The 19,963-nt window shown below is 40.6% G+C and overlaps 1 protein-coding gene across 6 annotated transcripts in view; it reads left to right on the top strand.

Moving 5' to 3' along the window:
• dysf (dysferlin, limb girdle muscular dystrophy 2B (autosomal recessive)) overlaps positions 1-7,195 on the top strand; it is a 53,811-nt gene extending 46,616 nt beyond the window's left edge. For all 6 annotated transcript variants that reach the window (XM_053861224.1, XM_053861222.1, XM_053861223.1 and 3 more), the window contains 4 exons: positions 1,941-2,113; positions 2,729-2,838; positions 2,908-3,055; positions 3,436-7,195. In XM_053861224.1, coding sequence (XP_053717199.1) covers positions 1,941-2,113; positions 2,729-2,838; positions 2,908-3,055; positions 3,436-3,492 — 488 coding nt within the window. In that variant the 3' untranslated portion in view covers positions 3,493-7,195. The remainder of the gene's footprint in view (positions 1-1,940; positions 2,114-2,728; positions 2,839-2,907; positions 3,056-3,435) is intronic.
• The last annotated feature ends 12,768 nt before the right edge of the window (positions 7,196-19,963 follow it).

Here is a 19,963-nt window from a genome sequence, read left to right as displayed (position 1 = left end):
TGTACAAACTACTGTTCTAACGGTTATCTTTACGATCAACGCACGTCTATTTCCACTGAGTTGGCAGACTTCACAGAGGGCGAAGGGTAATTTCATTGTGTCGTCTTGAGCTGTCAAAGTTCTACCTCTAGCTGACCCGTGACACCACCCCGTCCCCTCCAAATAACCCTCCTCCTCACTTTCATCCCTCACCAGAGTGAATGTTCGTCTGCGGTTAAAAGATGAGGAATCCAGATTTAGAGCTGCTCCTGTCCATCACCCTGGCTGGTCCACTGCGCCGTCCTCCTCACACTCGTGGCTGTGCGGCCACCTCAAAGCATTTCTGCCATTCCCGCTTGTCTTCAGCTAGTCATAGCCAACCACCGACTCTCTTAATCTTCTTTCGTGGCGTGAGGGTCAGACACAAGCCATTATCCTCCAGTTGTGCTGTCAAACTGCTTACGACTCTGGAAAACTCCTCTAACAGACCTGAGCTGATCACCAAGCTCCAATCCCTCCAAACTTCATGTTGTTCTAACCACCAGGCTCTGTGATGTCCCTCATTTGCGATAAAGGAAAATATCCATCAGGGACAGACAATTCATTTTCCAAAGGGGCCACGCGATGTACTGGAACACTCATGAGTGCCAGCAAGACGTTCTCTTGTGCATGACCTGCCGTGAAAAAACACAGTTTTTGCCTCAAATATAAAATAACCTGAAGTGCGAACAGACTGGTGAAGCTCTAACAGTGACTACTGTGATGGGGGCGTCAAAGTGCATTTTGCAAGTGCAGTAAAGTCACAGATATGAATTAGGGGGTGGGATTCGCTTTAAAAAAAATCTAGTTAATTAGAGAATTTGTGATTAATTCATCTCAATTAATCGCAGTTTAATGGTATAAGAATATTTACCACAAGACGCTACATTTTTCAATTTGAATAAATATTACTGAATCAAATGATGGATCCATACATACATTTAAACAACAAAATATTGTTTATTTTGCATCAGTTTGACAATAGCACAATAAATCACGATGGTGACTATATTCAAGTTTTATTTCACGTTATTTAAACTAAAGCGCTTTTAATGTCTTTTTATTTATTTATTTATTTATTTTTATTTTTTTAATCATATTTCAATTTTATAAGAATTTCAAGTCCATTCAGAGTATTGCAAAAACCCTGGCCATTGTGTAGAGAAAAACATCCCTGAACAAAAGCAAACAGACACTTTTGTTTGCTTTTGTTCAGGGATACCTCCATGTTTGTTGTTGTTGTTATCATCCTAGCTGACACGTGTCTTGTGCACCAGTGTGATCAGTGGACCAGGAACTCCTGCGCTTACAAAGGTTCTCTGTTGTCTGGAGAGAAAACTGTTCAATTCAATTCAATTGAATTAAATTAAATTAAATGCTTTATTATTTAATTAATCATAATAACGTTGTAATTATAAAAATTAGTTGTAATTAACCATAATAATAATTTGAATAAAGGATTAACTGTTTCTGTCAAACCACTAGCCTTCATAAACTGTAGTTTGTGGTCTTCTCGGGTTGATCCTGCCGACAACACCGGGACCCATATTCTGTGCATGTTTGGCAAGTGTTTTGATGATGAAGGACAGGAGGTACAAGTGCGCCCAGCAGCCTTTGTTTTCGACCACATCTGTTACCTGTCAGAGTGACAGCAGGGTTATGTCTAAAACCTCAAGGCTGAGTTCCATCAAGTTTGATTGAGAGGCAATAAAAGACCAGAACTAAACATCTTGAGAGTAAATACTCATAAATATGGTGTTTTTGCTGCTGGTGCTGAATAATACCAGTCCTTCACTTAATACACTCCACACCTTTCATCTGCGTTCTGTAAACACCTTTATTTTTTTATTTTATGTGACATGAAATTAAATCATCACCATGCGGGCACATATTGATTTAATATCATTGACATGTCTGTTTAGGTCACATATCGATGGACTTGAACCACATGTTGCGCCCAGCCAAGTCTCCAGAGAAGTGTGACCTGCAGCTCCTGCAGCAGCCAGCTGATAAACTGGTTTCCCTGTTCGAGCAGAAGACAGTCAAAGGCTGGTGGCCGTGCACCTGCACCAACAACGGAGAGAAGACCATTGCAGTGAGTCCTGTGATGTGTAGGCAGCAGCTCCGACAGAGAGTAGAAGCAGAGTTAGACGTGAAGAAGAGTTGAAGGTTTTCATTTGTAGTGACCTGAAGATTGGAAACGTTAAAAATACTGACAAATATTTTAACTCACTGTACAATCGCCTTTATTGGAATATCTCACAACTTCTCATATTATACGCATTTTATCATCTTACACATATATATTTTTTTGTCATTTCCTAACTTGTGTTTGTTCAAATTCCCCAGTCAGTGTTTTCAGATTGACTTGCTCTTTGATCACCTTTTACTTTTTTGCGTCATGTTAAACATTTTGTTCGTTAAAACAGTCAAACCCTCATAATACCCTTATAGTATTATTCTTGTTAAATTTTATTTTTGGATTTTTAATGTTGTGCTAATCTTTTACTCCCTGAAAATGTATTTCTCCTTTTTTTTCCCTTCTAAATTGTCCTTGTGCAACATTGTTTAATAAGTTTAAGTGCTGAAGGCTGGATATGAGATGCCAATTGATATCACAATAGTAAAGCATGATGCCTCAAAAATTCATCTTAATATGCTCTTTCTTGATACTCCTGAAGAGTTCATCATGCCGTTTGGCTGTCCTCAGGGGAAGGTGGAGATGTCTCTGGAGATCGTGACGGAACAGGAGCACGAAGAGAGACCAGCTGGCCATGGCAGAGATGAACCCAACATGAACCCTCACCTGGAAGAACCTCAGTAACGCCGACACACACTTGTACACACGCACACACACAGTGGCCTATAATTCTCACTTCAACCTCGCAGACGACCAGAGACGTCATTCTTGTGGTTCTCGTCCCCGTACAAGACGCTCCGCTTCATCCTGTGGAGACGATTCAAATGGTTCATCATACTCTTCATCATCCTTTTCCTCATCTTCCTTTTCTTGGGGGTCTTCCTCTATTCTTTCCCGGTAGGTTGATGATAAATTCTTAACATTTGTTTTTGTTGAATAGTTAAAGTGAAACATTGGAATGATCTATATTTGGTCACTGAAGTCAAATGTTGGAACCGCATTCTGACTTCACCAAAGAAAAGTGCAACATCTGAACCTTTAGCTGGTTGTGTTGTGACTGGTATTTGTCAAAAGTTTTAAGAATTTCTCTTGATAAAAAAATGTGTTCATTACCGGGAAAGTCATGTGTTTGAAGTGTGAGGATGAATGGAAATCTAATTTGATAGCAGGAAACGGCTCATGGGGAGGGAGAGAGGAGAACATGAGGGGATTTTTGCAGACAGCTGAAAAAGGAAATGATGTCTTTTATTTCTGTTTGTGTTTGTTTCATCGCCTAGAACTATGCTGCAATGAAGATGGTGGGACCCTTCGGACCAGCCAAGGGATCGGAGTGATCAAAAGAGGAAGTTCTAAAAGTTGGGGAAAAAAGGCTTTTAACTATCAAAAATGTTATGTCACCATGATAAAGTTTAGCGTTAACCACAGCCATGAACTTGTGAACTCAGTCTTCAAGCAAGCTTGCCCTCTTTTAGCGGAGGCGCCCAAGGTTTCTGTGCCTTTTTTCTCGCTCTCTGATCTGTACATCACAGCGTGTCTTGTCTGCGTACTTGTCCTCGTTGTCTCCCCCGGATGCGTCTTTAATCTCGTTTTCAGTTTAATCCCCTTTTTTCTGGTCCGCGCTCACACAGAGATGAGGGAGAATAGAAGCCGTCAGAGAACACGGCAGAAAGCAGAAGCTGAATCAAAGATGGAAATGTTGCCACCCCCCGCCATGTCTCAGCGGCGGCATCGCTGCTTCAATGAGTTGAAGTCAGGTCAGACAGCGGTGACTCTTTTAAAAGTAGATCATTCTCAAAAATTCTCTCTCGAGTGAGAAAGCTCTAAGTGCGATGTGAAATTTACACTAGTTGTTTTGTTTGGAGCATCTTTAAAGTCAAAGTCTGAAACTTCACTGTGGTGTCTTTGCTCGCTGGGTTACTGCATTACAGCTTTCTCAAACAGCTCCGTCAAAATGGTTTCTTACTTCTTTCTTGGACTTCAGTTATTCAGTTCATGTCTTTCTGGGACTTCAAATTCAACACCTCTTTTCCCCTCATTTCTTGACTTTCTGATCTTCCGTTGCATTTGGCTGGTTCATACGTGTGATCATTTTTTCGCTCACAAAACAAAGTACTGCAATTAGTTTTAGGACTGTCCCTAAGTGTCAAGCTGGGAAAACAGCCAAACGTGCACTAAACTCTCCAAAAAAACTTTGGCTGTGTCAATACTTTTAACAACAAACTAAACTCTCAAGGTCTCTTCATTCCTCCAACTAATCACACTGTCTCTAGCCAATAAGCAATCGGCTGTCAATCTGAAAGTTACCGTAACATATGGACTATAAGTCACTACTTCTTTTACACACTCTGAACCCTGTGGCTTAAACAAACACTCCTGCGAATAGATGTTTTTGTTTTTTTTTTTTTTTATGGGCAAAAGAGCTGCTCGCACGATGCGCTGTTTTCACCCGTACGTATTCCCCGCCCACACTTTCACCACTGCTCTGATGTTCCCATAGCTCCGCCTCCACAGCTGCTGCACAGAGCTCTTGGAATACAGGGCGAAAAGTACCGGTAATATACACACACAACAGTGAATCAAGTGCATTCATGTCAATAAAAGGCCTGTAAATTCATTGGTCTGATGTGACGAGATGAAAAATATTGGCCACATGATGCACGTTCAGAACCGCCTAGTTTGTTTTCATCAATAATCAGTCGCGACTTAATAAATGGTGTCGCGTATCCCCGCACATTTTGAAGCTGGTACACAGAGACCACTGACAATTTTACGATGTAGACTGCACCGCTGCGCCTGCCACTGATAGACCAGCAGTTCTCATGTATGAACAAAATCATTTTTTTCTATTAATTTCAGTGGGTGTGGTTTATGTGGAGGTGTGCTCAGTTATAACAATATATAACAATATATAACAATATTTTGTGGATCACTGTTGGCAACAATCGGACATCAGTCAATGTCAATGCACGTAAGGTCAATTGCCAACTCAAATGAAGCCTCACAATCCCCTGCTATTACAAATACACTTGGATTTTAAACAACCTAAAACTTTATTGACAGTAAAAGCTTCACCATCGAAATGCACACAAATTCAGTCAACCCCAATATTTTCCTTAAAACAGTTTGAGATAATTATTTATTAATAGCATACTGTATATCATACATAAAATTCATTTAACCATCCATCTCCTATTCCATTGCAAATCTCTCATGCATTTTCCTTCTTGCATTCTTCATGAATTACATGTATTTCATTTATTTGAATTATCCCTCATCTGTGGCCTGTTTGTCCCAACTATCTGAACCTTGCCCGTCCGTACTCTTATTTTGCAAGAAACATGCCTGATATATGATTTGCCACACAAACATTTGTGATTCATAGTTTCACTCATACACCAGCATATGCAGAATAATATTGACTCAGCAACGCTCTGCTGCCTCAATCTTAATATTTTCCATTTTTCTCCGACTATTGTACCTTTTCATCCCGTCTTGCTTCTCTCATCAAGTTTTTTTTCCCCCCTCTCCTCTTTTATTCTGCCAGCGCTCGACAGATTTAGAGCAGGATTTGTTCTCATGGCTTAAGGGTTTTAACTTCACACAGCCAGTGTCAAAAGCATATGTAGGTGGTTTGTCTGCCCTGTTTAACTTCATTATCATTTATTGTTTTAGGCTCATTTCAGCAGGATGAATTTATAAACGCACCTCAGGTCAAGGCTGGGTGGTGGTCCTGCTATTTTTTCACGTGCTTTCAGGCAATTACTGCCCAAATATGGCACATGCAGGAAGTGTTAGAGGAGACATACTAATCCACCTGGATTATGCAGAATTTCCTGAACATGCATGATTCAGCGTGTGTGTGTGTGTGTGTGTGTGTGTGTGTGCGGCTGCGTGTGCAGGGATTGTGTGTATGAAAGCTGGACCTGCTTTCACCTGCTGCTTTCCTTTGGGCTGTTTGGATGATGTTTTGAAGAGTTGCTTTGTCAGCGGAAATGCCTGTTGTTTCAAGCAATTCACTTGAATTGACGTGTTGAAAAGTTTGTGATCATTAGACAGGTTGAAGCAGCCTCACATACTGATGCTAATGATTTTCAGCTTGCTGTGATTCTGCCACGTAGCGCTGCTCTTTTTGGTGTCCAAAAACTGTTTACGCTTAGTGCCTTCTAAAACCCAGAGAGAGCTGCCTGGTTAACCCAATAACATGGGTTGGTCAAGGAAAAGTAGTGCCTCCCATTTGTTCTGATTTAGCGAGCCACTTTTTTAAAATTCCACCAGTTTGAGTTTGAGTTTAGTTGCTCACACTAGTCTTCCCCTGCCGCCTTCATTTATATTCTAGGCTCCTTTGTAAACACCTTTAACTGGACACTGTCACAGTCAAAGTCAGTTGTAAAGCGACCAGACAACAAACTAATAAGGGAAATTGATGATAAATATAAACCTGACTTATTGTTAAAATTTGTGAGTGAAATATGACGGGCAGTATGAAAAACTGTGTCTACTTCCCCAGATCAGAAGGGGTAATTGAAATACTGTAAAAGAAAGATTCCTGTGATCTCCGTGAATGATGGCTGCCTTTGTTAAAAGCTGCGATGCCTTCGTGTACAGTAAAACACTGATGCCTCTTATCACTGCCTGAGCTTCTGATAAACAGTACGGCGATACATAAACCAGAAATGTGCCCTTATATGATCAATGTGTTTCTTGTTGAACTGCTTTTGAATGAATGCATTGATCGTGTCATGAATGAAATAAAAAAAGCACTGAGTCTATTGAGTGGCTTACTAACCTAAAACTGGCTACAGCTTTGACCCCTCACTGACTGCACTTTCTTGAAAGACAATCTGATATTTTTGGCCGTGCTGAAATATTTGTACAACATGCCTTGAGTTGCTGACACTTCACAATCTCCAAAAATGAACATGTATCATTAGTACTTTTTTTTTTTTTCCTCTGTTGGACTTTGGGGTGTTGCTCTAAAAAAATATCGAAATGCAAAGTTCCTGTTGTGCCAATATTATCAATAAATTGTAAAATTTCCAGTAGTTTTGTCGTTCAATGATCTGAATATCAAGTCATCCAACAGGTCAAGTGAGAAAAAACATGATGACTTCAGAAGTGCTGACTGAAGAGTTGAGGGTGGATGCAACGTCGGGGGTCTGATTTACTGATGTCTCCATCTCTGTGGGGGGCTCAACCACAGATTGTGGGTGTTTTACTAAGATTTAAGACCCAACTAAACAGTGAGAAACATCCGTTCTCTCCCTTCAGTGTCTCTGTGAACATACAGGCAAAATAACTATCCACTATTTTAGCTTCGGGGTTCCAGTCCACTAGTCACCTGTGACTTGATACTGGAGATTTTATATTTATATTTCAAATTGTACATGGGCCTTTCTTCCTGATGTTTTGGAAACTGTGGTTTTTGTCTTTCAGATTTAATTTCTCAGTTCCATTCATATGTTTCTCTCCCAGTTCACTGATGTTTGTCAGTCAAAGTGTTAAAGCAAAATAATCTATGTCAGCCGACACATTAAAGCAGTGAGCAAAGTGTGATCAAAGAACATAATAACCACCAACGTGGATCTGATTTTATTTTCAGTTGAAAGTGGAGACGCTGTCTTCAGAGCATCAAACTAATCTTCAAAAAGTAAGATGGTGTTTGATTTGTTGACGCTGTCAAAATCCTTTGCGGTGCTTTAATCCCACGGCACCATTGCCACAAGCCTCCCTGGTCTGTTCTGATGTTCTCTTCGTCTCTCTGGCTCCGTTTCCTCAGGGGATTTATTTTGGTCAACGTGAACTGCAGGTGAACTGCTGACCACAGAGAGAGTGTGGGCGCAGTGTGGGTGGCCTGTGGTGGTGGTGGTCTGTCTCCACTTCGCTCTCATTTTCTTTGACCTTCACTTTCCTCTTCAAGGTCTACTACTTCCTGCTGCTTCTCTTCACGACTCTTCCATCACACCCCATCTCATCTGCCAGTCGGGCAATTTTTGACCTTTATGTTGGTGAATTGTTGTAACGCTCGCTCTCTCTTTCCCTCTGTTTCCATTTCACAGCCGCAAAATACATTTCAGCTAAAACTTTAGATGTGAAGTGCGTTGCGGGACAAACTGCTCTTTGGTGAATAGAATGAGGACGAACATAGGAAGTGAGAGAGGAAGAGATCATCCAGACACACCAGCAGTATAGGCGTCCTCAAAACAGCGTCTCATTCGGGAGAGTGACCTCACATGGTTTCAGTGCTGAAAAGAATTGTTCAGAGTAGGAGTAAATTCATAAATGTTTTCAACACTCATCTTCCTTCACATTCACCTCTTTACTTCTTATCACGTTCCTTCTCATGTCATCTCATTGCGATGTTAATCAGATTCATACTTTTCCCCAAACATTTGTTTTGTTTACAGCTCGTATCCATAGGTGCAAGTGTTTTTTTTTTTAGGTCTGCTTTGAACATGAAGGGGTCAAAGTGTGCCACGTTCACCAGATGTGATGGAAAATGGCTGCAGGGGAGGCTGGCACACAGGATTCAAGTTGTTTCATTATCACCTCAAACACACACACATGTGCTGCGGTGCACCAATAAGGAGGCATATAACATCAAACACCTACAACTAGTAAAAACGGCAGTAGCCCCATCTGTAGCAGCGAGTCCATCCTTCCTGACCGAACCTCTGCATTTCCTCACACACATCTGTGGACACATGATATCAGCTTGCAAACACTTGCAAGTGCTCGCCTGTGTACAGATGTGCGTTCACAGCTTGCACTGACACCTCTCGGGCCATCCAGAGTGCACATTCTTGCCCGGGTCTGGCTCGAGTTGTGAGCTCCGTTCATCAAGGCTGATGGTGAGATTATATACATTCAGATATACAAAGATGATTGGATCCTGTTGAAGGCAGTTTGGTTTGGAAGATCCCTTTTGTTAAGACGGCCGACCCTCTTCCCAGCTGACACAGAAATACACTAGATCTGACAAAGACTTAACTCACTTCAACGTTACAATCCGAGGTCATTTTCCAGGGGTGAAGCTGCTTTTGGTCGTCCTCGAAACGCGTGACCTGGTTTTTGCACACCATGACTCCGTCATTAGTCTCGATGTTAACTAGCTGTGAGGAATGCAGTTGAACAGCTCAGTGGAAAAAGCTGCGCAATTTAACGAGAGGCGAATCATTAAATTGTTGGGCTGTTGAGTCGACGTGAACTGCAAGACTGGAGTCAGGTAGGTAAGGTGGGCTGCCTCCCACCTGGGTTCATCACTACAAACTCTCCATGCTGGCAGCTGGGGAGTGATGCCATAGACAGGGAATGTCAAATAAATACACATCAGAGGTTTAACGCCGAGGCAGATGTGCGGGGTTTTCAGAAGAAAGGAAGAAAAAAATATATTAAAAAAAACTTGCTGGTGATTTGCAGCTCAATACTAGCAAGATAATGCTTCTTGTCAACAGATAAGAAGAAATGCACAGCAGGTGTGTGTTGCAGGTTTTCCTTTAGACGTTGGGGGAAATGAGGTTGCAGCCTGAGTGATTTGGTTTTACGCTTAGCAACAGGAGCAAGAGAGAAATAAATAAAAACAACCCAGAAAATAAACTAAGAAAAAAAGAACACAAACAGACCAAAACTTTATTGTGCGCTGAACTGCGGTGAGTCTACAGAGGTGCTGAAAGTTACTGTGTGATGTGATATTGCCTTCTTTAGCAAAAAGACTTTATGAACATGAGATGAGTGAAAGTGAAGGGGACTAATCCTTGTGATCTGACTGCATGATGCACTCATCATGATGATGCTCTGTTTTGAAGTTACTGATTTATACAGGGGTTCTGAGTGTCATGAACAGTGGGATGTATCATTTGGATTGACAGCTGTTGAGTCTGCCTCCATCGCAGCTGTTGGGCTATTAGATTGAGTGGTGGAATGTTCGTGTGGAGTGGATCAAATGAATGATTTACGCGAGTTCTTTCACTGTTTCACATTGTGATCTTCATCAACATCAGTCGAGTATGTACGTGCAACAGTGCATCTGCATGTGGATGAAATGGAGCGATTTGTCCAGACACTGAAGACAGGCTCAAGACTGAGGAATGTCTTATTCATTTATCGACTTTTTAAAGCAAGAGCATTGTTTATTGGTTTTGGATTCAGTACTGCAGAGAATATACGCAAACCAAAACACAAGTTACAAGCTACGATGACGTCACCAACCTCTCATCTCGTGTTGGTCTTTGTTGTCTCGCGGTGGTTAACGGCAGCTGTCGACAGAGGTGGGGTGGAGGCTTTGTAGGTAGAAGCTACCCTCCAAAGCTGACCAGTCACAGCAAGATGGCCGTGAGAGTGAGATCTCAGCTTCCGCTATATAAAGAATTGTCTGTGAGTGGGGCCTATGAACATTTTCTAATGTAAATATTTCCAAAATGCATATAGCTGTGCCCCCAATAACAATATTCTTCACTGGATGTCTGAATACATGGAATACCAATGCAAACATTTTGTATGTCTTATGATAAATTATATTAAACATCATTCATAAAGGCCACACATTTGGGTATTAACTATGGAAGTCACAGCACTTTCATTCCATGTCTTATTCATAGAAGCATTATTGACAAGACCAAGCAGTACAGTTTTCTCTGTGACATATGTTGTTGTACGTGACGGTATGGTTTTGAATCTCATCCTGAACGAATCCTTGTTTTTTTTACTGTTGTTTGTGTTTTTATTTATTGACTGACTTTGCTCAATTTAATTGGAGATGCAAGAGGTTTTCACAAGTGTTTTTTTTCCAAGGAGGTTTATAAGAAACACAACATCAAGTACACTTCCTGTCACATGACCGTTAGCAAAGTAGTTTTTTTTTATTTTGCATGGGGCTAATTATTTGCAAGCGCTCTTCTTGTCGAATGAAACCATCTTTAGTTGCTCTTCACATATTTGCAGGATGCAAATGACGTGGAAACCTATCATCAGCTTTTCTCAAAGAGTCCCTCGTGTCTTCGTGAAAAACCAAAAACATATAAATATCAGATGTTTTGCGGTTTGTCGGGAAAAGAACATTTTTGGCCCCTCAGGACTTTTCTTTTTAAACAAAATTGATTTATCTTAGCAAATTTTTCAATATTCCCAAGTTTCAAGTTTTCAGCCGCGCATGTATACACTGCGCTTTAGATGTCTTGACCTTTGCCCGCAGTTCAAACAGCCATGAAGCTATTACAAGAGCGGAGAGACTCAACTGGAGGCAGAGGAAGAGCGTGAGAGTCAAGCGCTGACTTATTCTGATGGGATTTGAAAGGAAATAGCTTGGATATTGTGAAGAACGGTGTGAAAGCACAGACGACATCTTCAAGGTTCGTGTTGAAGGAGGTCACACACACGTCTGAAAGGAAGGCCTCTGATCTTTAACACGTACATGTATGTCCATTTCCTTTGAAGGGCAGGAAGTGACTTACCAAGGAGACAAAAGGTATGTAAAAACCATCCTGCTTTTGACGGCCGCTCACATTTGGGGAGTGAGCACCAGGAGGCTACATGTGTGCGATATGGGAGCCGTAACCGAGTCCTGTCTCACAGTCACGTTCTGCGCATAAACAATGTCTCTTTGTTCCACTTTATTATCATGTTTTGCGATTTGCTCTCTGTCGCACGCTGGTCCAGTCGGCAAGATTTGACCACTATTGTGGGATTTCTAATCCCATTTCAGGCTGTTAAGTTAGTGAGTCTTGCTCTGCAGTCTCAGGGGGTCAGGGACTCTTATTTTTGAGTTTCCCCGTTAAAGTCAACAGTTAACCACCCTCGAGGATGATGGTTAAAAACAGCGATAAAATGAAATGAAGTGTGTGTATTGGTTTCATGGCTCTGGCAAATTGTTGGAGGAGATTTTTTTTTTTTATGTTTGTTTCCTGCGTCTGTGCTTCATGACTGCAGTGTATTTTTTAATATTTGTTTGTGCTTTGACGAATAGTCTCAAGCCACACACTGCTCTGTGTGGGCATGTACGACTTGCGTGTGGTGGTCACGGTTACACAATATCCCTCTGTGTTGTTGGGAGCGATAGTAAAGTTGTTCCGTACTGAGATGATTGCTCTATAAATGTAAGTGCAAACAGAGTTTCTGGAAGAGCGTATTGTTCATTGTCTTGTACATGAACTGCCCAGTGAGTGTTAGATCCTATTTAACAAGACACAAGCTGTTTATGGCACTGTACTGGAATTATGAAGTTATGGATGTCAAGCACATCTTCAATGATCCTCTCTTAATCCTGAATGATGTATATATAAATAAGAAATGTAAGTTACTGTGCCTTCACATGAACAACCAGATGAACCAGATGGAATGCTGATTTGTAACAGAAGTTCAGTCCTTTTTATGAGCTACATCGATGATGTTGAAGGAAGAGCAAGATACATGTGTGTGGCAGGAAGAGAGAAGACAAGTTCAGGTGTTGGCTGTAAGTTATACAGAGGATCTGACAGAAGTCAAGGAGTTGAATAGTAGTGTGCAGGTAGAGGCAGAGGTGGCAGCTAGAGGGACACTAAAACATTTCTGTGTTACACCTGTGGGCCGTGAGATGCGCAGTATTAATACACTGCCCCACCAGTTGGTGGCAGCAGTATGTCTTTTAACTGACTTCGGGCTCAAAGATGCAGAAGAAGAGAGCCACAAGTTTGAAAAGAACCACCCCAACAGTACAAATGTTAATGAGAGCAAGGTTTTAAAATTAATTTGAAAATTTACAGCAATATTTTTTTAAATTTATTTTATTTGTCTTATTTTAATTTTGTATTTTGATCGACTGATTTGTTTGTCATACTTATGTCATTAATATTTGATGACAAATCAGTATCTTTGTGATGATCACATGGTTTCAATCATTCAATCGTCCAGGAACACTCACCCAGATGAGTGGCAAATGAATAGTTGGTAGAAGTTGCCTCTTCTTCTCTGCTCCTCTTCATCAGCAATTAGTTTAAACAGTCTTTGTAGATGATGAAGATGATCCCGTCGCAGTCCATTTCTCAAAACATGACCTGCAGTGTTTGTCTTTCTGCTAGCTCAGGAGACTTCTGTAACCTTCGCCGCTCTTTTATGGCTTGATGCCGTGGCCAGCGCCTTGTGTAAAAGAAAGTCAGAGGTTAGGGTTAGGTAGGTGCTGAAACATTGTGCTATTCAATGCCCAAATTCTATCTGGTGCTGTGACACTGTATGTCTCCTCCGTGGTAGGACACCCGACACCATCCCTCCTACCCAGATGTTCCTTCCTTTCCAACTTCATCAACATTATATGCAGTAATAAGACCATAAGCATGATTTCAAAGTGTATGTTCAGTAAAGAGTTAATTCTCATGCAGCCTCCTGAAGGAATGATCTCAAATCACCTTTGTTGGTTCACTAGCTATTACTCTGTGACAGCAAATGAAATAAGATAGCACAGAACCGCAGGAATTTATTGGATTCTATGCTAAAAGTGTTAAAATGTATTTTATGAGAAATGCCAGAGGGCCATGAATTATTTCATCGCCATTCATCCTACGGACTTTTAAAGTCTCTGATTCAGCTAGTTGCATGGAGATGTGAGCTGTCTTCCAAGCGGAACCTTGCGGAGGCAGTTCAATGCCAAGTGCCGGGACCACCATTTCTACTTTCAAAGGAGGTTTTCCATATCGCACTCATCCTGTCTGCTTGTATTTGTGTGGACCCTGAAATCACTCTTGCAGTCTCACGCAGTGTGTGTTCAGGAGCTCTGGCTTTGTGGGTCCAGGTTCTGTAACGCCTCTATAACTCTCGATAAGTGGTTTCTGTCTGGAGAGAATTGGTGCCAACAAGGAGAGACGAGCGTCTGCTTAATATTTTCAGCCACTCATAATGTGGTTAGCTAGTGTGTGTGTGTGTGTGTGTGTGTGTGTGCGTGTGTGCATGTATGGTTATGTGTACTGCGCTGTATGTGTCTTTGTGTGTCATCTCACCTAGTCTGTGAACATTGTAGCCCTGCAGAGGGTAAAAAAGGAACAAAGTACAAGGAGTGGGGAAATATAATAAAGTTTTCCAGTTACTGGAGACTGTGGCATTACAAAAATAAACCTCAGAATAGATGATCAGAATAAGCAGAATTAGTGGGATTAGTTGGGAGGGAAAACATTGCAGATGACTGAAGGAAAAACAGCCACACACATATACATTTCTAAAGCACCATAGAGAATAGCTGTGCGCCTTCATTTGTCTTCCATCCCCTCTGTTTACTCTCTATTTCATCTCCTTCAAAGTCCTGTAGACAAGGCCCTCTTTTTCCCCTATTCTAATATTCAAATGGAAGTTATTGTTGAAATGAAGTTCGGCCTTAAAACGGAGGATCAAAGCCATCAGGCTCAAGATCCAGCACTGTGACTCAATCTTCCCTCGCTTGCAGTTAAATATTCGGTGTGAAATGTTTTATTTTCCGTTCTGTGATGCGCTGGTGCAGAACACATTGATTACTGGTGAGTGCAATAGGAAAAGAGGCTTTGAGAGGTTGGACAGGAAACAACTAGAACATTGCTCCAACGTGTTTTTATCGCAGCTATCATTTGCATGTGTGTGTGTGATCAAAGACAGCCACTGGAGAACCATACATCTAATGCTGTTCCAAACTCACTTTCCACCATTGGCCGCTTTATATGACACATACATAGTTTGTCGAGTTCAGCATGAGCTGGGTCTATTTTTAATCTCCTGCCCCACATGTGTTTGTTTTGTTTTCCACATATGACACTATCATTGATACGCAAGGGAAGCTGGGCTAGTATATATTTCATTAATAAAATCTATAGGATTTTAAAATACATTTTCTTTTCATGAAATGTGTAACTGGTAGATTATCCACGCTACTATGTGTGAACTACAAATAAACTCCAATAAAATAAAATAAGGATGCAATATATATATATATATATATATATATATATATATATATATATATATATATATATATATATATATATATATATATATATATATATATATATATATATATATATATATATATATATATATATATATATACATATATATATACATATACATATATAGTGTTTCATTATTAAAATAAATAAATATTAAGGTAATTTCAGAGTTTTCAAGATGGCCACCTCACTGGAAACGTTTACATTGTGAGAGCAACATGGACAAATTCAACACGTGGAGCCTTGTTAGCGTGGATATTAGGAATGGTAAATACATGCTCCTCTCCCTCGCAGCCAAATACACACATCTTCATTCTTCAAGTCACCAGACAAATGTCGCCTCATGAAAGCCAGTGGCACTGCTTACAACGTGGTGTGCTGCTATCAATCCCATTATTATTCTTAACCCGGAGAGAGTTCTGAATGTGACAAAAGGATCCTTTTTTGGGGGGGTGCCATATTTGTTATTTTTCAGGAAAATTTCTCAGAAATAAACATGGTTTGTCCACGCTTCACCATATGCTGGCCTGTTGCTTCATTTTGCTGCCTCACAGACATCTCTTAAGGTTCTCTTAAAACATCATATCAGGACCCTGTAAATATAATAATTTTGCAACAAAATTGAGTAACAATATTTGAATTTCTTTCTCCAATACCAAAATATCATTCAAGGGTCCTATCGTTGTCTTATTTCTAGAGATTTCAAATTTATATCAGACCACAGTCGAGACAGTAAGTCTGTTTTAATAATTCGGTGGAAATGTTCAAACTAAATGTGTTTGGTTTCTCTCTGAAAATGACTAAATGCCTGTAGTGTGACTTGTGTTACAGACATTTATCCAGGCGCCCTTTACTAAAGCCAGAGCTGCTGTACTTATTGTCAGACAGAAGTGACGTGAAAAACTGAGCGACTCAAATGAAGCTCGTCATGGAGGCTCTTTTAGAAGTCTGTTGAGGTCAGGGCAAGACATGACAAGCCTCAGCACACTGCGGGAGTTTGACTTTATTAATTAAAACTGAATGTGCTTTCCTGTCCAAAAATCTGACATTTGTTTGGCCCCCTCTGGGATTTGATTTACCACCCTCATTTGTTGGTTGTATTTTCTGACACCTTTGAGAGTCCTGAGAGATCTACCTCTGCGGTGATATCACACTTGCATAGCTTATATCAAGCAAAGCTCAGCTTGCAGTAAAGACAGTCAACGTTCCTTACAATGAAGAAAAAGACATTCATGTTGTTTTTTTGTGCTTTTGTTAGTTGATGTGCAACTCAACAGCTGTAGCACATGTCTAATAAAGAGCTGAGTCAGCGAATGCTGCCTCTTTGACCCTGTACATGCTGCTCCCAAGGACACTGTTGTGGATCCTGTTGGCTCAATGCACTTTGTGATACTAGGCGCTGCTGCAAATCTAGGCCTGAATCTTGCTTCATGTGATGAGTTGTAATCGTACGCACACGTGCACACACACACTGCTCCCCCCTGCTGTTTAAGGAGCCATGATTCTAAATCAGACCGAGGCCTCTCACTGGTGGTTGGCAAAGATCCAGCAGCCAATCAGAGAGTTCTGCCAATTATAGGAAACAGATCCACACGTAAGGTTCGCCAAAAACGTTCTTGACTTTTACAGGCAGGTCTGTGCCTTAATGGGTTTTAAATCAGTGTGTGAACACAGAGGTGGTATTTCAAATGAGAATCACTTTGGGCGGGTCTGGAAGCGAATGTTCTGATTCTCGTATTATTCTGGTCTCTGTAAAATAATACACTTCTGATTTAACTAAACACAGACAGATCAAAATGAAGACATCCTTTATGTTCAGAGAACAAAATACACAAGTCCTCCCGCACACTGTTTAACGCCGCCACCATAAAGGCGGAGGAAAGAATAAATAAATGCTTCCAGTAGCTGGAAAATGTTCAAGTCCATATTGTGGAGTTAGACAAATACACACCAGTCTGCGCTCGCAGACACGCACAAGCGTGCAGCCGGTCTTGCTCCAGCACCAAGGCAAATAAAAGCGCACAATAATCATTTTTGTTCATACGCAGCGCTGTCTGCCAGGGCCGCAATGTTCTCTTTTATCACCATAAATCAAGTGAAAAAAGTCAGTTCATAGGCAGCTGTTTTCATCCCACTTATAAAGGTCAGAGCCTGCGGGACCCCATAGATCACTCCTCAATATTGATGCTCACCATGCAAGGAAGTGCTCAGCCATGCTTCTGTGTGAAGTGTTTCCAAATTGCACGCATTTTTAAGAATCCGCATTTGCGCATTATTGGACCTCAGCCTAAACAGAGAATTATAAAGGAAACTTTTTTTCTGTCGGGTAGGCGAAACACATTGACACAGTCTTTGATATTGACTTTGTTTTTTCAAATGCAATTGTGCACGGCTACCATTGCCAGACAGATCACAACTTTCATGTGGGTTTTGATGACATGTTGTTGGCTTTTGTTGACACCAACTGATAAACTACTGCTGCTGAATTCTTCAGTCTTTGCTGCCGGGGCTCATGGTCAAGGTGTCGTTTAGGACCTTTTCGAACAAGAGCAGATCTTGCTGACGGTGTTTCAAGCAGCACTGGTGGAATTACTCCTTCAGGCGAAGTAAAATAGGAGCTGGAGAGTTTTCATTATAATTTAAGAGTCACCACTGTGATGTTTTTACAGCTCAACTACAATGTGGGCTTTCTTTCGCTGAGACTGAATGGGAGCCATATGGAGATCACAGTACTGTACTTGCATTTCTATTATAGTCACAGGGACTCCATACAGTACTCGACTTTTAATGAGAAAAATGAATACATTTGGCTTTAACAAGACTTGTATTCATCTTGAAATGTTTTCCGGTTTGGCAAGGAAGCCAACAAAAGAATATGTCGGATCAAGTTTAAACTGTGTAATCTTACTACATCCACAATGGCAAGAGGCTGGTGAACAAAACTAACATCATTGACCCTTATGATATCGCTCGTACTGGAAAGAGCAGTCGATCCAAGCACAACCTTGTAACTATGATGCAGATCTAATCCCTCAGTTTAAACTACTCAGTGGATTTGTGAAAGATAGAGTGACACTAAAATGAATTTTTTTAAACTAACACTGTGTGAAGAACTATTTTATTTTCAGTTGCAGGTTTCAATCCATGTTCCAGGTCTGAACAGGTCTTTGTGATGGATATTTATCATGAGGGCTTGCTGGCAGAAATAATTTGAGACAGATGTGCAGCAGCCTTATTGTTTCTGTCGGCGGGGTGTTACCAGGGCAGATGAGCAAATAAAGACGTCTTTGTGTCCTTCCTGAATGTGTCCAGGTTTTGTGTTCCATTCACACTGATTATTCTGACATCATTGTTCGGTAGGACGGATGAATGGAGCCCCTTTCTGTGTTAGGTACACAGCTGTGCTTGCATGTCTCGGTCTTTTTATTTGGTCAGTATCAAACATCCCTTTTTTGTTTATGAAATACCACTGAACTGAACTCCTCATTCGCCATTGAAAGTCGCCCACATTCACTGAAAGACACTTGAAAGTTAACTTCAAGCTTAAAATTCAAGGCAATACTCAAGATCATATATTTCGCGGCAATGAATAATGAGTGTGTCGTATTTTTGGAGAAAGGAAGCAGCGTTATGACAAACAAAACCATATCCACAGAGACTGAAACTAAGGATATATCGTCCAACTTTGACGATGACATCTTGCAGGGGTTGATAGATTAAAATATGAATCTGGATGACACGAGGAGATTTAGTGACTTGTTGACCAGCTCACTAATGTTCCGCTGATCAATATATTTTTTAATATCTGCTATAAATCGGCAGACCTGAGAGAAATATAAAAGGGGTCACCAGTGGGAACGCACCCACACTCTCTGGATTCTCCCCGAGATTTACGTTCGGTTTGTTATAACGCTCCGCAGTCTTATGCTGGGCTCCCAAATGTGGAGATGAGTTCTGGCCGTCACAACACACACTGATATATTGGACCTAAATCCAGCCGGATGTCACTGGGCTAAGATGCAGACGTTGCTGCTGAGATGCTTGAGAGGATAATTGCTGCGATCAAAGTGGTCGTACATCTTGCTAAGTGAAGGCGAGCTGAGTTTGTGTTTCTCTCCCTGGAGGCCAGAAGGAGTAGACGCACCTCATGGCCACAGTCTGGTGAAGAATACGGGAGGTGTTTATTTGTCTGGAAGTCAATTCATTGGCCTGTTGTTTCTGTCTCATTTGTGTATAAAAATATATACTGACTTGAAAAAGAAGGTCAATGATCGGTCAGTTGGTTTTCCATGGAATCAGGAAAAACATAGGCTTTGAACCGTTGGCATGGAGACTGCTTTCAGCTCACAATATATTAAATAGGTGGGGGATTCGATTATAAAAATAATCTAGTTAATTAGAGAGTTTGTGATTCATTAATATTTCTTTTGGTAAATATTAATTAATATTTACCACAAGAAGCCACATTTTTTTCAAGTTGAATGAATCTGGTATAATACTGAATCAAATGATGGATCCATACATACATTTAAACAAACATTGTTTATTTTGCATCAGTTTGACAACAGCACAATAAATCACTATGGTGGCTATATTCAAGTTTTTATATCACCTTATTTACACTAAAGCTCTTTCAATGTCTTGATGATATTTGAATAAGAATTTCAGTGAAATTAAATTAAATAAAGTTACATTAAATTATCTTTTGTTGTAATTTATTAATCGTAATAATGTTGTAATTAATCATAATTAACTTGTTCCACCACTAATATTAACATGTGGCTAGTGTTGTAATTTCATATTGTCTTTTTGTTGCTATTGCACTTTACATGTACCGTGACAAATGTACTAAAAAGAATTTTACATTTCTAAC

This window comes from Synchiropus splendidus, chromosome 3, assembly GCF_027744825.2.
Source record: "Synchiropus splendidus isolate RoL2022-P1 chromosome 3, RoL_Sspl_1.0, whole genome shotgun sequence".
Lineage (NCBI taxonomy): Eukaryota > Metazoa > Chordata > Actinopteri > Syngnathiformes > Callionymidae > Synchiropus > Synchiropus splendidus.
This window is presented reverse-complemented; position numbering and strand designations above follow the sequence as displayed.